General features: G+C 42.0%; 1 protein-coding gene across 1 annotated transcript in view; it reads right to left on the bottom strand.

The window, feature by feature from the left end:
• The window catches only part of gmds (GDP-mannose 4,6-dehydratase), a 115814-nt gene that overhangs the window by 94357 nt on the left and 2316 nt on the right, over positions 1–19141 (bottom strand). The window contains 1 exon segment of the mRNA XM_060066713.1: positions 880–924. Coding sequence (XP_059922696.1) covers positions 880–924 — 45 coding nt within the window.

Below are 19141 nucleotides of genomic sequence, written 5' to 3' on the forward strand. Positions count from 1 at the left end.
CATTACCGGGAGGATGCTGTGCCCTGACCTGACTTCCTTTATTCACTGTGCACTTCCTGCCTGTGCGTCTCTCTTTTAAAAAGGGCCGCCACCCCCCCAACCCACCAGCCCCCTGCCCAGCCTGGTACAGAGTCACTTCCCCTCTGCTGTCTAATTTGAAGCTCACCAGCCAATCAAGAGAGGAGAGAGGACAGAAGAGCTGAGAAATGAGATAAAGGGCAGTGAGGGAGAGAGGATGAGGCGAGGAAGAGAGGAGAGGAGAGGGATGAGGGGAAGAAGAGGAGATGGGTGGAGGGGAGAGGAGAGGAGAGGAGGTTGTTCGGTTCAGCATCAGGTGACCACCCATGGGTATATGAAGTAATTGAGCTATGGCCGGGCAAAATGCGAACAAGTGCCTTTACCCCCTTTGAGAAGGCATTTATACTCACTGTTCACAAGTGTGACATCTCCTTAGTGGCTTTACATCCTAACACTTTCTCAGCAACAGCGTGTAAACCTCCACGAGCAATAGGCCATGATGGCTTTCCTTATTGCAGTGAACATGTGGTGCTTTAGGGGAAAGCTACTGACCTCTTTTCCATGAGCCTATAACCATTCCCTCATGAATGGCCTAACCGGGGGGGGAAACGCCACAGGTGAGCACAGTAAGTGTAAGGCAAACGTTCTTATCGGAGAGTGAGGTGGTGATTCAGTTGACAAACACACACCGAGGAGTCTGCTAGATTACCTCAGTATCAGCCTGTTCAGCACTGCTGCTATGGCTGCCTAGAGAATGTCGAGGGAATGTCCCTCAAAAGCTGTGTGGGTGTGATTGTTTGTGTGTGCGTTTGTGTGTATGTGTGTCTTTATGCGTGTGTGTGTGTTTGTGTTGCTGTTCACCGTGTATCCTTTCTCCAACAGGAACTCAGCCAGGTAGGAGCCATCCTGAAAACACAAACACAACAGCAACAATTTTATTAATTTTGTTCATGTTTGCTGATCTGAAGAGCGGGATGTGTACTGACAATATGGCCCTGTATGTTGGGAGGATAATATCAACATAAAGTTACATTCAAATAAAACATGTTGGGGGACAACATTCAAATCCGCCACGTAAAACAAAGCGACTACACATGGCATGATGACATCATCTAATCCAGGAAGTCAGTGTCTGTTTTAACGAAACATGACCTATTTTCTTCTTTATTCAAATTTAAGCCTTACCTTTGTTGTTTTAGTTAGTATTATGGTGCTGTATTAGTTACATCATATTCTGAACAAGTCCTAAAACAAGAGAGGTATTGTCGAAGTTCCCTGGCTCACCTTCTCTAATGCTTTTTAGGACACCCGTAATTAAGAGACTCGCTTTGTCTCATTCTAATATGCATTGTACGAATACGGTCAACATTATTTTAACAAACCATCATGATTGAGCTGCTTTATTCCGCATTTAATCCTTTTATACCTTAAGGGGTTATTAAGAACATACCCAAATCAGTTACTCTGGGCAGTTTGGACACAGGTGTGTGTGTGTGTGATCCATGTCAATAAGGTCTTGTTCCCTTTACCCCTGAAAACTGTTTCTCTCCTTCTCAGATTTTCCAACCGCACATTTTAGACCTTCTGGAACATTCCAAACTAGTCATAGCGTTCATATCCCGTTCTCACACACACACACACACACACACACACACACACACACACACACACACACACACACACACACACACACACACACACACACACACACACACACACACACACACACACAATCTGGGGGGGGGAGTTTGGTTCTGGGGGTCAGTACAAGGTAAGGTCCTTTTTGGATTGGCCTCGACAACGGAACCTGAACAAATATGTGTTTGATTCCGTTTCGCCTGGACCATAGGCCAGGTATGTTCTAGTTGGCCTCTGGCTGTCCTCACAAATTCATTGTTCGACCACGGTGGAAGGACAAACTGACGTTGCCATGCAATGGTTCTGTTGCCAGGGTGTAATTGGGTCGTTCCACTCCACGCGGTCTGCCTCGGCGCGACCGCGCGTCACCGACGCAAGCTGAGCGAGCAAGCAGGCGACGTAGTGGTGAAGCGTGGCATAAGACTGTCCTGTTGGGTTTTGAGTTGGTAACCTAGCAACGTGAGGGGGGTCCGGGGGCATGCCCCGCCGTAAGAAAATTCAAAAAATAAACCTTTAAATGGTTACTTCTGGTGAGTTTTTTTGGGAAAGATTTACAGATTGAGCTTCCAAATATGACGTAACAATAGAGCCCGACCGATATTTTTTTTAAAATTTTAAAATCTGATATTCCGATACAGTATATCGGCCGATATATCTTTTAAAAAGAAATTCCAGAAACGCGTCACAAAACATAAACTGATTTACCTAACATTGGTTATTTGTAGTTATTTATGAGTCCTCACTAAATTAATAAGGTAATGCAGTTTAAAAATAAACTTTATTTTATTGTTTTATTGTCACAACAGAAAAGAGCATCAAAATATATTAAAGTTCTGGTAAATAAAATGCATAAAAATACAAACTTAGGTGGGGGGGGGGGGGCTTGGGTAGAGGTGTTGTTGCGCTGTCTCCATAGAGACAACGCAGCGATATCATCATGAGCAGTTGTAACTGGAGAGAAGGTCAAACCACGAGCTGCTGATCATTTGAGAGAAGGTGATGCAGTCGCAATAAAACAATGACGAAAGATGGTGCGATGTACGAGAGAGACGCAAAGGAACTGCCCTTACAAGGCTTTTGTCAGGATAAAAAAAAAGTGGTAAGCAAAATAAAGGATATGTAGGCGTTTATGCACTTGTAAATAGTTAATCGCGATTGTAGCCTACAGTCAGACGTGAACTCATTCTTGCATGTTGGTGTCGTCATTCATAAAAAAAATAAAAACATTCGGGAATATGCAAATTATTCTAAATCAGTGTGCAACCCGCCTTCTCCAATGAACAAAAAAAGCCTGCGCCGTGACATACGGGGGTTTGATACAGGAAACTATGGCAAGCCATCCCCGCCAGAAAACGCCATCATTTAGTCGCGTATCACCTTCATTACGCCGTAAAAAACGCCGTAAAATGTAAAAAAAAACTCGTATTTTACGCCGTCATGCGCAAAAAAACACAGTTTTTACGCGGCAATTAAGCCTTTCAAGAGCGTGCGTAAAAAGCGCAGTTTTGTATGGCAAGCCATCCCCGCCAGAAAACGGCATCATTTAGACGCGTATCACCTTCATTACGCCGTAAAAAACGCCATAAAATGTAGAAAAACGCTGTATTTTACGCCGTCATGCGCAAAAAAACGCAGCTTTTTACGCCGCAATTAAGCCTTTCAAGAGCACGCGTAAAAAGCGCAGTTTTGAGCATCAAACTGCGCGTAAAATACGCCGCGTTTGTGCACATCTCAACGGCGTAAAATACGGCGTCTCTCTAGTATGCTAATAATCTCTGCCCTTCTTTTCTCTCAGCCAATGCATTTGAAGTGTTTGCGCCCAATCGCTGAACAAGACAAGCAGACCAAATCAGTTTAGCACAGATCTGCTTTGAGGAGTTCTCCTCTCATTTGTTGTTGGTTGTAGCGTCATATAGATATATATTAGTAAATTCAGTTCCAACAGTGTGGTCACCGTGGCCGTGGCCCAATTGATAGAGACGCTTGCTCTGTAGGCAAGACGTTTCAAACGTTCCATCGAGTCTCTCGCATTCTACAATGGCCAGCTTTATTGTTTCCCATGGGAGCCGGCGACTTAGTCTGTGAGTGGACGATATGAAACTAAATCGGAAACTAGATTTCTTCTTCGAAGGTTGTGCTCCACACAGAACCTCCTCAACTTCATAACGGAGTACTTCGGGGCACCAGATTGCTTTAGAGCGGTACTGTTCGCGTCGTGTCTTTCCAGTGTCAAATAGTTCACGAATAAAATCACCATAAGGTTCAAGTGCGGCCATAACTAAGGCTAAATATAATTAGACAGTCTATTGCTGGTTTAGGTGGTTGGCTCTTTTTTCTTCGCTGTGTTCTGCCTTCTGGTGTAGCCTATAACTATAAATGTAGGCCCTATCTATTTTTGTAGGCCCTATTTGTTTTTCTGTTTCGGGTTTTAAAAACTAACACACAAAACACACAAACACAAAATCAAATGCCGTTTATTTGTTTATTCCTTTTGCCCTTTTTCAGTTTCAAAACCAAATCAGAAAAAACAAAAAACAATCCTGTTAATTGTTTTTTCTGATTTTGTTATAAATCGGAATATTCAAAGAACGAACCATGCACGGATTCTCCTACCTCATCACTTTACTGACACACACAATGTGTGGCAGTAAAGTGACAGGATCATTCCATAGACAAAAATCTTTCCATCTAACTAATTGAATTTAGGAGGATCGTCATTGCACAGCTGTAACCAAGTATTCTCATTATAGCCTAGTTATATCCTAGTTTTGCATATTTATACATTGTATCCTATTTTCATATTTCATGTGGCATCTGTATTTTTATGTAGGCTACAGCATCTGTATTTTAAATGTAGCTTATATCTTCTATTTACATTTTACCTTTTGCTGAGGTGGGCGCTGTATTAGCCTATACTGTAAAGGCTGTCTTTATTTGTGTAAGAGTTATTTGTATTGTGTAACCTGCTGGATTATGAAAGTTAGTTTGGGTTAAATAAAGTGTTTGTCTGTCTGTCTGGGGGAAAATGCCGTGAAAAATGGACGCACGGTGCGTTCAGGATTAGGACTGATATAGCATATGTCGGCCTATCAATCGGGTTTTAATATTTGAAGCATTCATATTAGTCTATTATTTTCGTAGGGGAGATATTTTTTTGCTTCCATGCACAAATAGTTGAATCCAACAACATTCCTGCGTCTCCCCCTCCTACAGAGCCCATTTAAGCACCGTGTCAGACTCAGTAGACTGTTACAAGCCTCTGAACGTTGTTAGAGCAGTGCACACGAGTTCATGTAAAGAGGAGTTTTGGGAAAAACTGTCATTTTTTACGAAGGTTCGAAAGAATGATGGGCTGATGGGTCTCTTAAGCCTATCAGTTAGGCTACTTGGCTCCCCAGTTCATCAGCGTCTCTCTCTATGGCTCCCTCTCACTCCTTTCCACTGTGTATTTATATCGATTGAACAAGAGAGGATGTAACGATAAAGGCTCCATGGCTGTAATAATTGTAATATAATTATCTTATAAAGCGTGTAAGAAGACACCTAGATGATCTGGCTGGCTGACTAAAAAGGCACTGAATTTGGAACTTATAACACAGGAGGTCTGGCTTGCGGACTAAAAAGCATTGCGATCATAAAAGCGTGACCATCTGACAAAAGCACAAATCTGACAATAAATGGATTCGATCCGAAAACCTCTTGCCTACAGAGCAAGTGTCTCTATCGATTGGGCCACGGTTATCACAACTTTGAAACTGCATTTACTAATATATATATATATCTATATGACGCTACAACTAACGCCAAATGAGAGGAGATCTGTGCTGAACTGATTTGGTCTGCTTGTCTTGTTCAGCGATTGGGCGCAAACACTTCAAATGCATTGGCTGAGAGAAAAGAAGGGCGGAGATTATTAGCATACTAGAGAGACGCCGTATTTTACGCCGTTGTGATGTGCACAAACGCGGCGTATCTTACGCGCGGTTTGATGTTGAAAACTGCGCTTTTTACGCGCGTTCTTGAAAGGCTTAATTGAGGCGTAGAAAGCGGCGTTCTTTTGCGCATGACGACGTAAAATACGGCGTTTTTCTACATTTTACGGCGTTTTTTACGGCGTAATGAAGGTGATACGCGACTAAATTATGGCGTTTTCTGGCGGGGATGGCTTGCCATAGGAAACTTGAGATAAGACGGTGAAATCGCCGGGCGTGCCAAGCCGCGACCGAACCTGCTTGGCAATGTAAAAAGGCGTAATGAAAAGGAGAAGACGACGATTTAGAAAGCCGAGAGTATAGAGCCACAGTTGGGTAGGCCCAGAGTGGTAGATAAAACCGAGTGGCGACACTTCCATTGGACTCCGTTGTAGCGCCTACTTCCGGGGTATGGAGCCTCGAATAGTTCCAACTAGGGATGTCCCGATCCGATATTTGGATCGGATCGGCCGCCGATATTAGCAAAAAAATGCATATCAATATCGGATCGGCCTGCACGGGAAAAAATCCCGATCCGGACTCCCGATCCAGTTTGTTTTCAAAACTCCGGTCCGTGTTTTCGAGCGCACCAATGTAGGTAATCCATTCCAGTCTTTTTCAGCTTTTCCCCCCAAATCCAGTCCGTGTTGTTCAGCACACCTAGCGCACACCTAGTGACCTGTCCAGCATCCCACTTGTCTGTGCATGTCCCACTAAGGATTTAAAGTTATCGATAAAAATGCCAATTCAGTGTGTGTGTGTGGTAATTTGACTATTTTCTACTCAGGTTTTGTGTGTGTTGCTTTTATATATAATGTTATATTGTTTACAATATTGTTTACACTCTTGTTGTTCAAGAACAGAGCACTGATGCCAATTCAGTGTGTGTGTGGTAATTTGACTATTTATTATTTTGTCTATTTTGTGTTTATTTAACCCTGAATAAACAGGTCAGCTTCTCATTACCAACTATTGTGGATTATTCAAACTAACCTAATTAAGTTGGCTAGTTGTTCTTAAGAGTAAAACCCTTTTCAACATGAGTAGTACAACAAAATAAGTAAATATCTTTAATCTTTAATACATGCTTGGATCGGCCGGTTTCGGTATCGGCCGATGCTAAAAGCTACAATATCGGTATCGGATCGGAAGTGCAAAAAGCTGGATCGGGACATCCCTAGTTCCAACCAACCATTTTAGGAGATCATTCATTTCCATTGCTGGCCGTCGAGTAACTTCTGAGGTAAATTGATTAAATAGCTACCTCTTTTGAATTGTCAACTGTCTATATTCTATCAGAGGCCCTTTATGATGCATATACTGATATTTATTTGTAAATGCACAGCGTAATTATATATATATTTATCTTGGTAGACGACTGTTTGCCTGCTAGTTTCTTAGCTCAACTTCGCCATCTGTGAAGGTATCTCCAGGGGTAAATTGATTAAATAGCTACCTCTTTTGAATTGTCAACTGTCTATTGTATTAGAGGTCCTTTTATCATGCATTTACTGATATTTATTTGAATATGCACGGTGTAATTATATATATATTTATCTTGGTAGACGACTGATTACCTGCTAGTTTGTTAGCTCGACTTCACCACCTGTGAAGGTATCTCCAGGGGTAAATGGATTAAATAGCTACCTCTTTTGAATTGTCAACTGTCTATTGTATTGTCCTTTTATAGCCTTTTTTAGCTCGACTTCGCCATGTGAAGGTATCTACACCAACAATTACGAAGTAACTTTTATTTAGTTAGTTATTTATGTTGGATTACTAGGATCATTTAGGTTGATTTAAGGACGGGTTTTATGATGCGATAGCTAGTAGAAATAACAGTGTTTGTTTCATTATATCCTGGAAAGGGTGATGTTCAGCACATGAAGCCCTACAGATGCCGCCGCTTCAACAATGCTGATTATGATGGGCGGTCAGTTTAACCTGTATGGCTTTTTCGTTTTAACTTCTTGTTGACTGAATTGTTTCTCTTTCTTAGTGCCAAATGTATTATTTTTTGTTTTACAAGAGCCCTCTCTGCTCTCTTTCTCATTAATTTTTCCTTTTCTAGTTGCCTTATTATGTCCTCCACAGTCGCCCCATCAAGGCCTGATTCCACCGGACGCGTTACGGCAGCGTTACGGCTGCGTCACGTCTTGACGGCGGTCAACGCAGCAGATAGGTTCCACTCTAATCAATGAGACCATTTCCACCGGGAGCGGCTGCGGAACGTCTCAGCAGCGTCCCAGGAGCGGCTCGCCGTGCCACAGCGCTATCATTCCGTAGCATTTCTATTTTTGCCGCATGCCGTTGCTGAACCGCGTCAATTTCAACAGAGCAGATCGAGCAGGGCAGGAAGTGAAAAAGTAAAAGCCATAGAGCATACGGTCAATTTTCAAAATAAAACACAATACTCAGCTCATGTAGCCTATCACAACTTCACATCAACATTATTACGTCATCACCGGTGGCACCAGGTCAGCAGTTAATCAATCAAAAGGTCTCAGAGGGTCGGCAACATGGACTACGAGAGACTCATTGTCGAAGTTCAGCAACATGAAGTCATTTATGTACCAAATCATCCTTTTTATAAGGAAAATGTCAGAAAGGACAAAGCGTGGCATTTAATTGCAGTAGTTTTGGGAGCGGAAGGTGAGTACATTAGGTTTAGGATTATCTCGTGATCTCGCGTGAATACGGCTGGCTCACAAGGCAGCGTTGCGCTGCCGTAACACGCCCGGTGGAAATGCAAGCAGGGCAAAGTCGCAGCCGTAACGCTGCCGTAACGCGTCCGGTGGAATCCCCGGGTCAGTCCCTGGCAGTCTGGTCCCTGGAGCAGCTGGCCCTGGATCACCTGCCCCTGGATCACCTGCCCCTGAATCACCTGCCCCTGAATCACCTGCCCCTGAATCACCTGCCCCTGAATAACCTGCCCCTGAATAACCTGCCCCTGAATAACCTGCCCCTGGCAAAGTGGCCTCTTGATTGCTCTCTCTGTCTCCTGTCATGTCCTTTTCATCGCTCTTGAAATCCACCTCAATTTCTCCCTCAATCTCTGTAACAATTACAAGGTAATGTTGCTGTTATATTTATTTTGCCTTTGCATTTGCAACTACTGTCATCTCCAATGTAAGGCAATGTAAGAAAATAATTAACGCAAAACATTGCTGTAATGTGAATTAAATCATCTGCCACAATCAGAAACCAATTAAATGTATAAATGGATCTACCGGCAATTGTTAATTGGGTAGAAATGTGTTGATTATCTACATTTTGTGCAAATCCTCAGAGAATCCCTGACTTCTGGTTGTTTTTTAAACTGAATGTACAAATATGAATTATGTAATCTCATTAGGAGTGTAGTCTATCCTTGAATTACATGAAATAGGGAATATTGTTAGCTGCATGGATCATACCGAAGTTTAATTTGGCGTCAGTTGCACTTGGTTCTGGAGTAGGGCTGGGCGATATATCGAATATATGCGATGTATCGCGAGATGTTCTCCAGGGGATGTATAAAATGCCCCTGTCGCGAACATCGAATACAAATTGGCACGTAATGTTTATTTTTGCCGCCGCCGGCATACTCATTGTGCGTTCACACCAAACGCGACGGGGCGACAAAATCCCATATAAAGTGAACGTAGACGCGTATTGGGCGAATTCTTCGCGAGAGAAAACCGGCACCAAGTTTTGATTTGTCGCGCCACACTTTCGCTGTGCAGAGGCGAGCGCGTTCACGGGGATTTGTGGTGCGACAAAGTTCAAATGTATTTTAATTTCTCGTGATGACAGCCAATCAGCGTTCAACAGCGTGGTCACTGAGTGACATATGTAACGTAAACAGCCAATCAGCGTTCAACCGTCAAACTCAGTGCAGTCCGGGGTGAACTGCAGCATGGAGGAGAAAGTGATTGTTGCCGTTTGCGACTCCCGGAGCTCTATATATAATAGTATATAATATAATATAATTGTATAATATCAAAAGCTCGCATCCGACGTCTCTCCCTCTTCCACAAAAGGTAAAGACATGCAATGGCACAAACACACTCACTCCCCCCGCCCGTTGCGAGTCCGCGAGATTCTCATGGACGCGCGCGTGTGACGTAGTCTGGACGGCGCGCTGCTGTAGGTGTGTGTACCTCCGACCGGTGAGTGAGAACAGCGAGAGAGAAAAAAGGATGGAAACTGAGGATTTGGTTTTGAAAAAGAATAGCATTGGATCCGTCGTCTGGCAGTGTATATATAATAATTATTATTAACAGTTAATAAATAATTAACGGTTTGAATAAATGCTGTGTTGGTAAATCTAACTTGCTGTGATTTTCCTTTTCTTATGTGCAAGTTCTAAATTGTTCCAATACAAAGCACTAATGAGTTTAAACAATATGTTGTTTCATGTAATCTACATGCAGACTTATATTTCAGGAATACTAGAATTATTACTGACGTAACATTATGGCAGACATGGTTGAATCGAGCATTTATGATGTGCTCTAGAGGAGATTCAAAATATATCGAGATATATATCGTGTATCGAGATATAGTAAAAATATATTGAGATATTCATTTTGGCCCATATCGCCCAGCCCTATTCTGGAGCCACCCTCACAGAAGGGGGTTTCCTCCTCTTCGGCTTAGGGCGATGAATGAAAACTGTTGGGACTGCATCGGGCCTCAATTTCAACATCCCTTCTCTTTTTGTGGCAGTGAATTGGTCATCTTCAAAGTGTACCTGTAGGCTTGTAAAATCAGTTTCCATTGCACTTCAAATATCATTGAAAAGTCATAAATCTCTACACTTAGAATTATTAGGCCCTTTGAAATGCTATCAAGTGATGTGAACATTACATCGTTTTTGACTGTTGCTGACCCCTGTCACTTGTGAGTTTTGACGGCTGACCATTGCCATCCATTTCTTCCTGCACTCTTGGTCCTTGGGGAAGCCATACATGTGGTAACCCTTCTCGGACCGATTGGAGCATCCAAACGCTGCACAGCCAACCATGGTATGACCATTGATCTAAACCAATTTTGAATTTGCTCAGGGCTATTATAAGGAGAGAGAGAGAGAGAGAGAGAGAGAGAGAGAGAGAGAGAGAGAGAGAGAGAGAGAGAGAGAGAGAGAGAGAGAGATTAAGAAAGTGAACCGTTTTTTGTGAGAGAGAGAGACTCACAGATGGGGGCAAACCGAGAGAGAGGAGAGGCAAATAAACATTGAGAATAAAGAGCTACATTTTGACATGTTAGGTTAACAGTCAGTGTAATATGTGTCCCCATTATTGATCTTATTGTTTGGTATGCTTTTTTTTTTTTTTTCAGGTGACACAAAATAGACCACAATGCCCTGTCCAACCCCCTGCTGTGACCTACTGGAAACCTTCAGGTAAATGATGACATATTAGGTTAACAGTCATTGTAATATGTGTCACCATAACTAATCTTTTTGTTTTGTATGCTATTCTCACTTTGCAGGTGACACAAAATAGACCACAATGCCCTGTCCAACCCCCTACTGGAAACCTAAGGTAAATAAATCATTAACAAATTGATTCGTCCAATCCACTCCAATAGTGGTCCTGCATTGAGTTTAAATCCAACTCTAACGAAGAAATGGTCCAGTTTAAAAAATATATACATTTAAAAAAAAATATATATATATATTTTTAAATGTTTATCCGTTTTGCCCTTCCGTCCACACTAAAACGGCGAATTCCGACACTGAAAACTATGCTTTTCAAAAACTATCGCTGAGGTGGATAAATGTGAAAGCGCTGGGTTCGCGTTGTAGTTTGGTCAGGGTAGACGGAGGCAGGGACGTCCTTAGGGGGGGGTAAATTAGGATGATTCCAGGGGCGCAGCACTGACGGGGGCGCCCCAGAGGACACTGGTGGTATTAGTAAAAGTATATGCAAAAAAATATTTAATCCGAAATATTTTTCGGATTAAATCATCAAATGAAGGTGGTTTGTTTCCTTGTTTTGTTGTGGTTTGTTTTTCCATTTTTACGAAAATCATTAGAAAGTCTTCACCCTATTATCACCCCTCTCATTTGTCATTATTTTGTACAGCCCAAGTCTTACGCTACTGCAGAGCAAAGTAGCGGCCAGGCAGATCGTTGTGAAGCAAGTGCAGACTGCTAGTGTCTTAATCTAGCAGTCTAAAGTCAGTTTGTGTGTATCCCGGTCGGTGAAATTAAGAAGTTAGGTTGTCAGGGGAGGAAAGAGAGGAAAGAGAGAGAGGAAAGAGCTCAAAGCGGTCGACAGTTCGTCACCCAGTTTTTTACCAAGAATGGTATATGCCTTCCTCTACACTTTCCCAACAACCTGATAAAAAGCCTAGCCTAGCAGCTACCGCTACTTTAGCTAAAATAATTACAGCCTGCACTTGATGATAAAACTGAAAAGATCGTTCGCATTACCATTCACATGATATCCAATAGCCTACCTATCTACAAAAAGCCTACATTATTTTGACAAGTCGAGCAGACTATTTAATATCTCCCGTATGCAGGCGTTGCCAAGCAACGTGGCCATAGCGTCTTCATAGGGTCAGCGTCTTTCCTAGGGGTAAATTAACACTTTTTAACCTACACCCTCCAGCCAATCAGATTCAAGTATTCACCCAGACCATGGTATAAGTAAGCAATAGATCACGACAGGCTGTGGTATGTGCTCATTATACCACTGTTAAGGGGCTTTGTTCGGCCCGACACGCAGCGGAGGGCCAGCGACCCCCTTCACAGTGGTATAATGAGCACATACCACTGACTGAAGTGATCTATTGCTTTTATACAACGGTTCTAATGTGCCGGCGACTCTAAAACTCGACTCCTCAGCAGTGAATGAGAAAAGTTGGTGATTTAACGTTCGATAGACTAGCTACGTTCTATATACGTTTGCTGTTATCGATGTTTCACGTGTTAGTTTGATGCTATTAAAATGTTTATTGAACGTATCGCATTTCAGACTCGAACGACGTCTGCTGCAGCTTTGTTCTCGTCGTCAGAAGATGAGGAAACCAGTCAGCACCTATGATGTCAACACCAGTCAAGAGTCCTCCCTATGGCCAAGCACAGTGTGTAAGTTTGTACAACATATTGTCTCTAATTGAATTAAACTACTGTAATTTGTGGACTTAAACATTGAAAATAAACCTCTTTGTTTTATAGTGCCAAGGCCTCAATACCAGTGCCAGTAGCCTTGAAGTTGGTGAAACCGACGAAAGGAAAGCTATCAGCTTGAGTCAACCCTCAACCCCACATCGGTGTCGTCATCAGAAGATGAAGGTGTAAAGGACTGGCGTGAAAAGAAGATTATAGTCAATGAATCCAGCCTCATGTCACTATTCAAATTCAAACATACTGGTGAGAATAGATGCCCTTTTTCTCTCGCATATTAACGGCAATACACTATGGGGGAAGTGGACATGTCTGCAAGACTGCAAGGCATCCACAAACCACAAAGAAGTCAGTAGATTGGCCTGGCCTCAGTATCAGACTTAGAGTGCACTCACACTAGGCCACCTGGCCGTGGCTGTTTTAAGCTCTCCTGAAATACCTCCCCAAACGCCAGGCCTTCTCATATCATGGAATGAGGGAGCTACCTCGCTATCCTAGAGCACAATGAAAACATTGTGAAGAGGAAAGAAGCCACCACAGTGACAGGTGTGTTACCATGTGCTCTTTGAATAGTATAAAAACCAAAATTAGAAAGTTCACAGCTAACTCAATAGGCATACGTCGCTGAAAGGTTTAATCTAATCGTGGGGAGAGAAGTCTAATAGACAAATCTTCATTCATATTTTCTGTGTAATCATTTCCTTGTCATTTACAGGAGAACCACGGTTCAACAGGTGTACTACAAGAAGTCCAAGCAATGGATATTGAAAACAATCTTCACGCCACACACCACCCAGTTTATCGGACATCTAATCAAGAGGGTCATGGACAGAAGACATGACCCTAACATCAAGTTCAAAGTCCCAACCTCCTCACTCACCCTGCCACAACCTGCTTTGTCACCCAACATTGTCCCTGTACCTAAACCACCAAAGGAGGCTGCCACAACTTTGTTCCAAAGCCGCTTCTGAGACCTCTTCCCATAGCACCCAACTCCATCTTTCTCTACTGAGACACTTCCAGCAGTGCCTTTTTAGATTCTCCCTCTACTGTCTATACGTTATAATTTTATTTAGTTTGACCCTGTTTATTTTGATTTGTTGTCTACCTATGACCCAATTCTTTCATTTGTGAATAAAAAATATAATATAACTCCTGCAATTGCTTGTGAGTGAAAATTATTAGCCAGCTGAACAACTGCAACTATCAACTGATCGCAGCTTGGGACGGATTGGGATTGGGACCGGGACGGAGTTAGGCCGTGACGTACAAGTTGTTCTGTGCTGTGTCCTGATTGGCTGAAGAGAAATAGCTTTGTTGTTGCATTCTGGCGATTTGACATGTTCAATCTCTGGCGACTCCTTGCAACGACCAGTTCACACTGCTGCAACTTTTTCCCTAAAAGTTGAGAGAGACTGTTCCAAAACAGTCTCGTTGCAAGTCGTTGCGAGGCGAATCTTTGGTCTGAACTGGGCAAAGATATGAAACTCAAAGTCCTTTGAACAGAAAAAGAAAAAAAAGAATTAATTAATCGGCCATTATAAATGCCGATACCGATACTTTGGAAAATGCCTAATATCGGCCCGCCATTTCAGGGCTGTACAGTGCGACAGTTTTGATCGCATTTGCTATTGAAATATTTAGCATGTGAAGATAAATACAAGTCCACTCGCACCGGTGCGAAAGGGTGAGAAGGACCCGTGCCGAAAAAAAATACGTCTTTCTGTACGGCTTTCAATGGCACCACTAAGCGCGAGTGTGTGGGAGCATTATGGGAGCGTTGAATGTTGGGAAATGTATTTTGAGTTATAGGCTCGCCAGTTCCGCTCGACTACTAAAAAACGACATTTCCCGAACATTCGCACGTTGAGGAAGAGGCTTTGTAACGGTCGCGGGAAATTCACTTTTTAAGCAAAACAGAAAAATGAAAAGGTATTTCCCTGTATTCGGAAGTTCTTCTTCATCAAATAAAGATGGAAACTTGGAAAAAAAAATCCACGTATGGAAGAGATTGACTCGGCGACCACAAGCACGGAACCGGCACCTTCGGACGAAGCCGACTCCACCCATGACTCTGTCTCGGCCAACGGGAAAACGTACAGGTTTAACCCCCAGTGGTTAAAAACGTTCAATTGGCTGGTCTACGACCAATCCAAGAAGTCTATGTTTTGTAAATATTGCCTCGAGGTAGGGGAAAGGACATCAGAGGTTAATAAATAAGTGATTGTTAAATTTGTAATAATTACTTAATTTTGTTGAATGTGTTCACCACTTCTGGCTGCTGATGTTTTAAAAGAGGCTCTTATAGTCACTTTACTATTTAATATGTTCATTGTCACTTTACTGTTGTTAAATTTGTTCATATAGTGTTGCTTTTGTATATACGTCCTATTCTGTTCATATAGTATTTTTATTTTTTTGACTGTAGTATGTGTGCTACCAAAATTATTTTTGTGCTACTGAATTTTTTCGCTTGCTAGCACCAGTGCTACCATTTTAAAAAGTAAGCGTACAGCCCTGCATTTACAACAAGGCTCTACAACAGAGTCAAGGTATCTGCTGAGACCATATCATTGTGCAAATGTGCCTTGAACTTTTTTTTTTTTTTTTTTTTGCATTGGCGCTGACAATCCGATGACAATGGAAGGGGGAGGGGGATGAGCAGCAATACACCAGCCCAAGTAATACACAAGGCTCAAAAACACACACAATACACACACACACACACACACACACACACACACACACACACGTTTGCTGGCCAACTAGAAACTTCTTAAGGGCTCGATGCAATAAGATGCAAATGATTATTTGAATATGAAGAGACCGAAAGGTAAATTACTAACATAAAACAGTGTCAATATCAATACAAATCTCTCTAAAGTCTTAAGCATGGCATGTGCATACAACATCAACTTAAAAGGCAGTTTCTGATTGGAGCCAAAAGTCAGTTTAATGATTACAGGGTGCAAATTAATTCAGTGGTCAAAGAGACAGTCTTAATTTCAAGCCAAAACAATGACAAATTCCCAAAATAAGGATGAACAGGTAGGTAATCTATTAATAAATATTATAGTCTGAGGGAAACACAATATTCCAGCACACACAAGGATCATTGGTGGCTATATGCTTTGGGAACTTAACAAAGCAAAGACAAGCAGATTGAGTAGTTTGTCTTATACTATATGTATGCTTGATGCACTAGTCTTATATGCACAATAATTTAAATAGTACGATGAGTACGATGAGTGAGTGGATTAAACTAGTCCATGTGTTTGAGGTATTGCAAATATGAGCTCAGGGTGTCTATTAGCAAGCCTCAGAATAGCCATCATCATTACCATCACATCCCAAACCTGCTATTTTTAGTGTGTGTTTGTGTCATCTGATTCTGTGCAATTGGCCTTTGCTAATGTACTGTGTATACAGTGAGCGCCAACCCAATGAGGGCAACTATCATCGAGTCCAGTCCCCATTGCTGTGGCGCTACCTACTGTTGAAATATTGGAATCGTTTTTTAACTCCCCACAGATACCAAGTAACACCCAAAGTGGAACAGAGCCTGCCAGCGAACTCAGTTGCGTAGCACCCAACAAATGCTGTCACGGGTAGATTAAAATATATGTCTATGTAAACAGTTAACACTTAAATATCTATTTAGAGTAAAATATATCTGAATAATTGTTTATGTTAATATTTGTTTAGAACCATAATTATGTCTGTTATTTATATTATAATTATCTCAATTATTCCAATATGGTTGAAATATTGTAGCAGTGCTTTCTACAACATTCCTGAAAAATAAATGCATGGGAATCACAGAGGACTTATTGTTCACAATGGTTGAGAAAAAAAAGACATCAGGGCTCTTCAGTCTACTTCTCCCTTTCTTAAATTACCAATCTTTTTTTGGTGAATACGTTTGAAGATGTTCCTCAGGGCAATCACTTCACAGCAGTGTGTGTTCCTCCTGAATGTTTTGTTTGAACACACCCACACCTTGACCTACAACACTACTCAATGCACTTTGCATCCCAGGATGTGTAACTGAATACTGCCTATTGTCTATAACTTGTCCAATAGAAAATTGAATGCCACCGGAGGGGTGGGTATTGGCATGAACCTCACGATACGATACGTATCCCGATACTTGGGTCACGATACGATACATATCACGATATTGCGATTTAAAGAGTTTATGTATTTCAGATTATATTGATCAGAGGACAAATTGAGTCAAAACCATTTCATTCATAACAGCTATTTTTTATTTCAATGAATGAAACATTAACAATATTTGTTTTATTTCTTACAGCTGAAACACTGAGCTGAAAACTGAAATAAAGTGCACAGTAGTTTTTCACAGTATGAAATCTGAACTGAAGTTCAAATGAAAATAAAATACCTATGTGCATGCAGTAAAAAAGTATAAGAAAATAAAGTGCAGAATAGCCCTTTTGTTCCTCTAATCAAAATAAATAATAAAGTAAACTGGACTGCTGGCAACTTCAGTGCGCGCTGAGAAGACAAATTTAGTGTATGCGCGAAGCATTTAAAATGCGGCATACCGACTAGCTCTGCTGCGCTGGTCATGTTTCTGGCGTTGTCGGTGACAATGGCTGGCTCCTTATCCTGAATGCCCCATTCGTCCACGGCCCTCTTCAGCAAATCCGCAATGTTACTGCCGGTGTGGCTCTCATGCATTGCCCTCGTTTGCAAAACATGCGTAACCATTTCTCAGTCGTCGGAGATGTAGTGGGACGTTATGGTCACATACGACTGTGTGGCTCTGGAGGTCCATCCGTCCATCGTTGCGCAGCGCCAAGGGATGTTTTAACCGCTTTCTTCACATACATCGCGGGTACAGCTGTGTCCACCATGTACCCTCGTTGTGGTATCTTGTAACGTGGCTCTAAAGTGTGCAGCATCCACCTGAATCCAGCATTATCAACGACGCTATAAGGGCGTAAATCCTTACAGATAAAGTGCACAATCGCCTCTGTTATGCGCTGTGCGCGAGGTGAGGTGGAGGGCAAAAAGTTGTGCAGCGTCATCTGGCTCGGTTGAGGTTGAGTCTTACCCACTCCACAGTACACCCGAGGTAAATCAATTATAACGCCAGACTATAGATTTAAATGTCTGTGTTGATAGAATAATGTTAGAAATAAAACTAACCTTGCATCGCATGAATCATCGAGGGACTACTTTCTCAGCAGAAGCGGAATTCTACTATGCGCTGGTTAGGTTTGTAACCGAATCACGACAGAAGAACGTAAACAGAGAAGCGTGGGACAGAAGCGCAATTGAACGACAAGGCAACATGATGGTTCAGTGTGCTTTTAGAAATTGTAGAAATAAACGGTACAGATGGGCACCACAAAGTTTCCACCAATTTCCAGTGCGAGATCCAGAAAGGACTCAACTGTGGCTTGTTGCTGCTGGCTTTGACATCAAAACACCGGCTCGTACATGTACGGTTCGTTGGATACAACACATTCCTCATAATCGTCTTCAAAAGCAGATGCATCGCTAACTCCTCCAAACGTGGCCATATCTTGTTAATTTAATACGCTTGTAGAATTCCTTCGTTCACTGTACTCTGCGTTTGTAGCAATGACAGCGGCAGGTAACCTAGGTATCAGTCCGCCGCTGCCGTAGCCTACGTAGGCTACAGGAATATAAACACTGCTGCTGAGACCCCGCAATTCCCTCAAAATGCAATGCAATGCAAGGTTGGTTTTATTTCAAACATTATTCTATAAACAGACATTTAGATTTATAGTCTGTCGTTATAATTGATTTACCTCGGGTGTACTGTGGAGTGGGTAAGACTGTTTTTAATAGCAGGCTAGCATTGCCCGTTGACGTGCGCTAGCCTAGCACGAGCGAACTCTGCAACTAGAAGGACTGAATGAAATGTGTTAAACTGTCTCCAGTGATATAGAACACCAATGCTCACTTCGGAATCAGGCCCTATGTCCAAAATTCCGAACTACCCCTTTAACAACAAAGTATCGATATTTGGAGTTGAACAAATCGATATTTTATCGGCCAGCAAAGTATCGCGATATATTGCCGTATCGATTTTTTTTACCCAGCCCCGCCGGACACAGGCCGCCTAGTAAATAAATATCACTGGGGACACACCATACACACACATGCACACACACTTTATTTACAATAAAAAAGTAAACTATTAAATTAAGTATTACACATATTAGTGTCACACGTTGTATTCCACGGTGTTAGGAAAAAGGATTTAGCGATCAATAATCTTAACAATTGTAAAAAACAACCAATTTATCAAAGGAATAGTTACCAGGTGTCAGGGTTATTCTTATCCCTATTTATACGATGACAAATGTCCGGATACAGCCGCTCCTTGACTTTTTGT

Source organism: Gadus macrocephalus, chromosome 12 (genome assembly GCF_031168955.1).
Source record: "Gadus macrocephalus chromosome 12, ASM3116895v1".
NCBI lineage: Eukaryota > Metazoa > Chordata > Actinopteri > Gadiformes > Gadidae > Gadus > Gadus macrocephalus.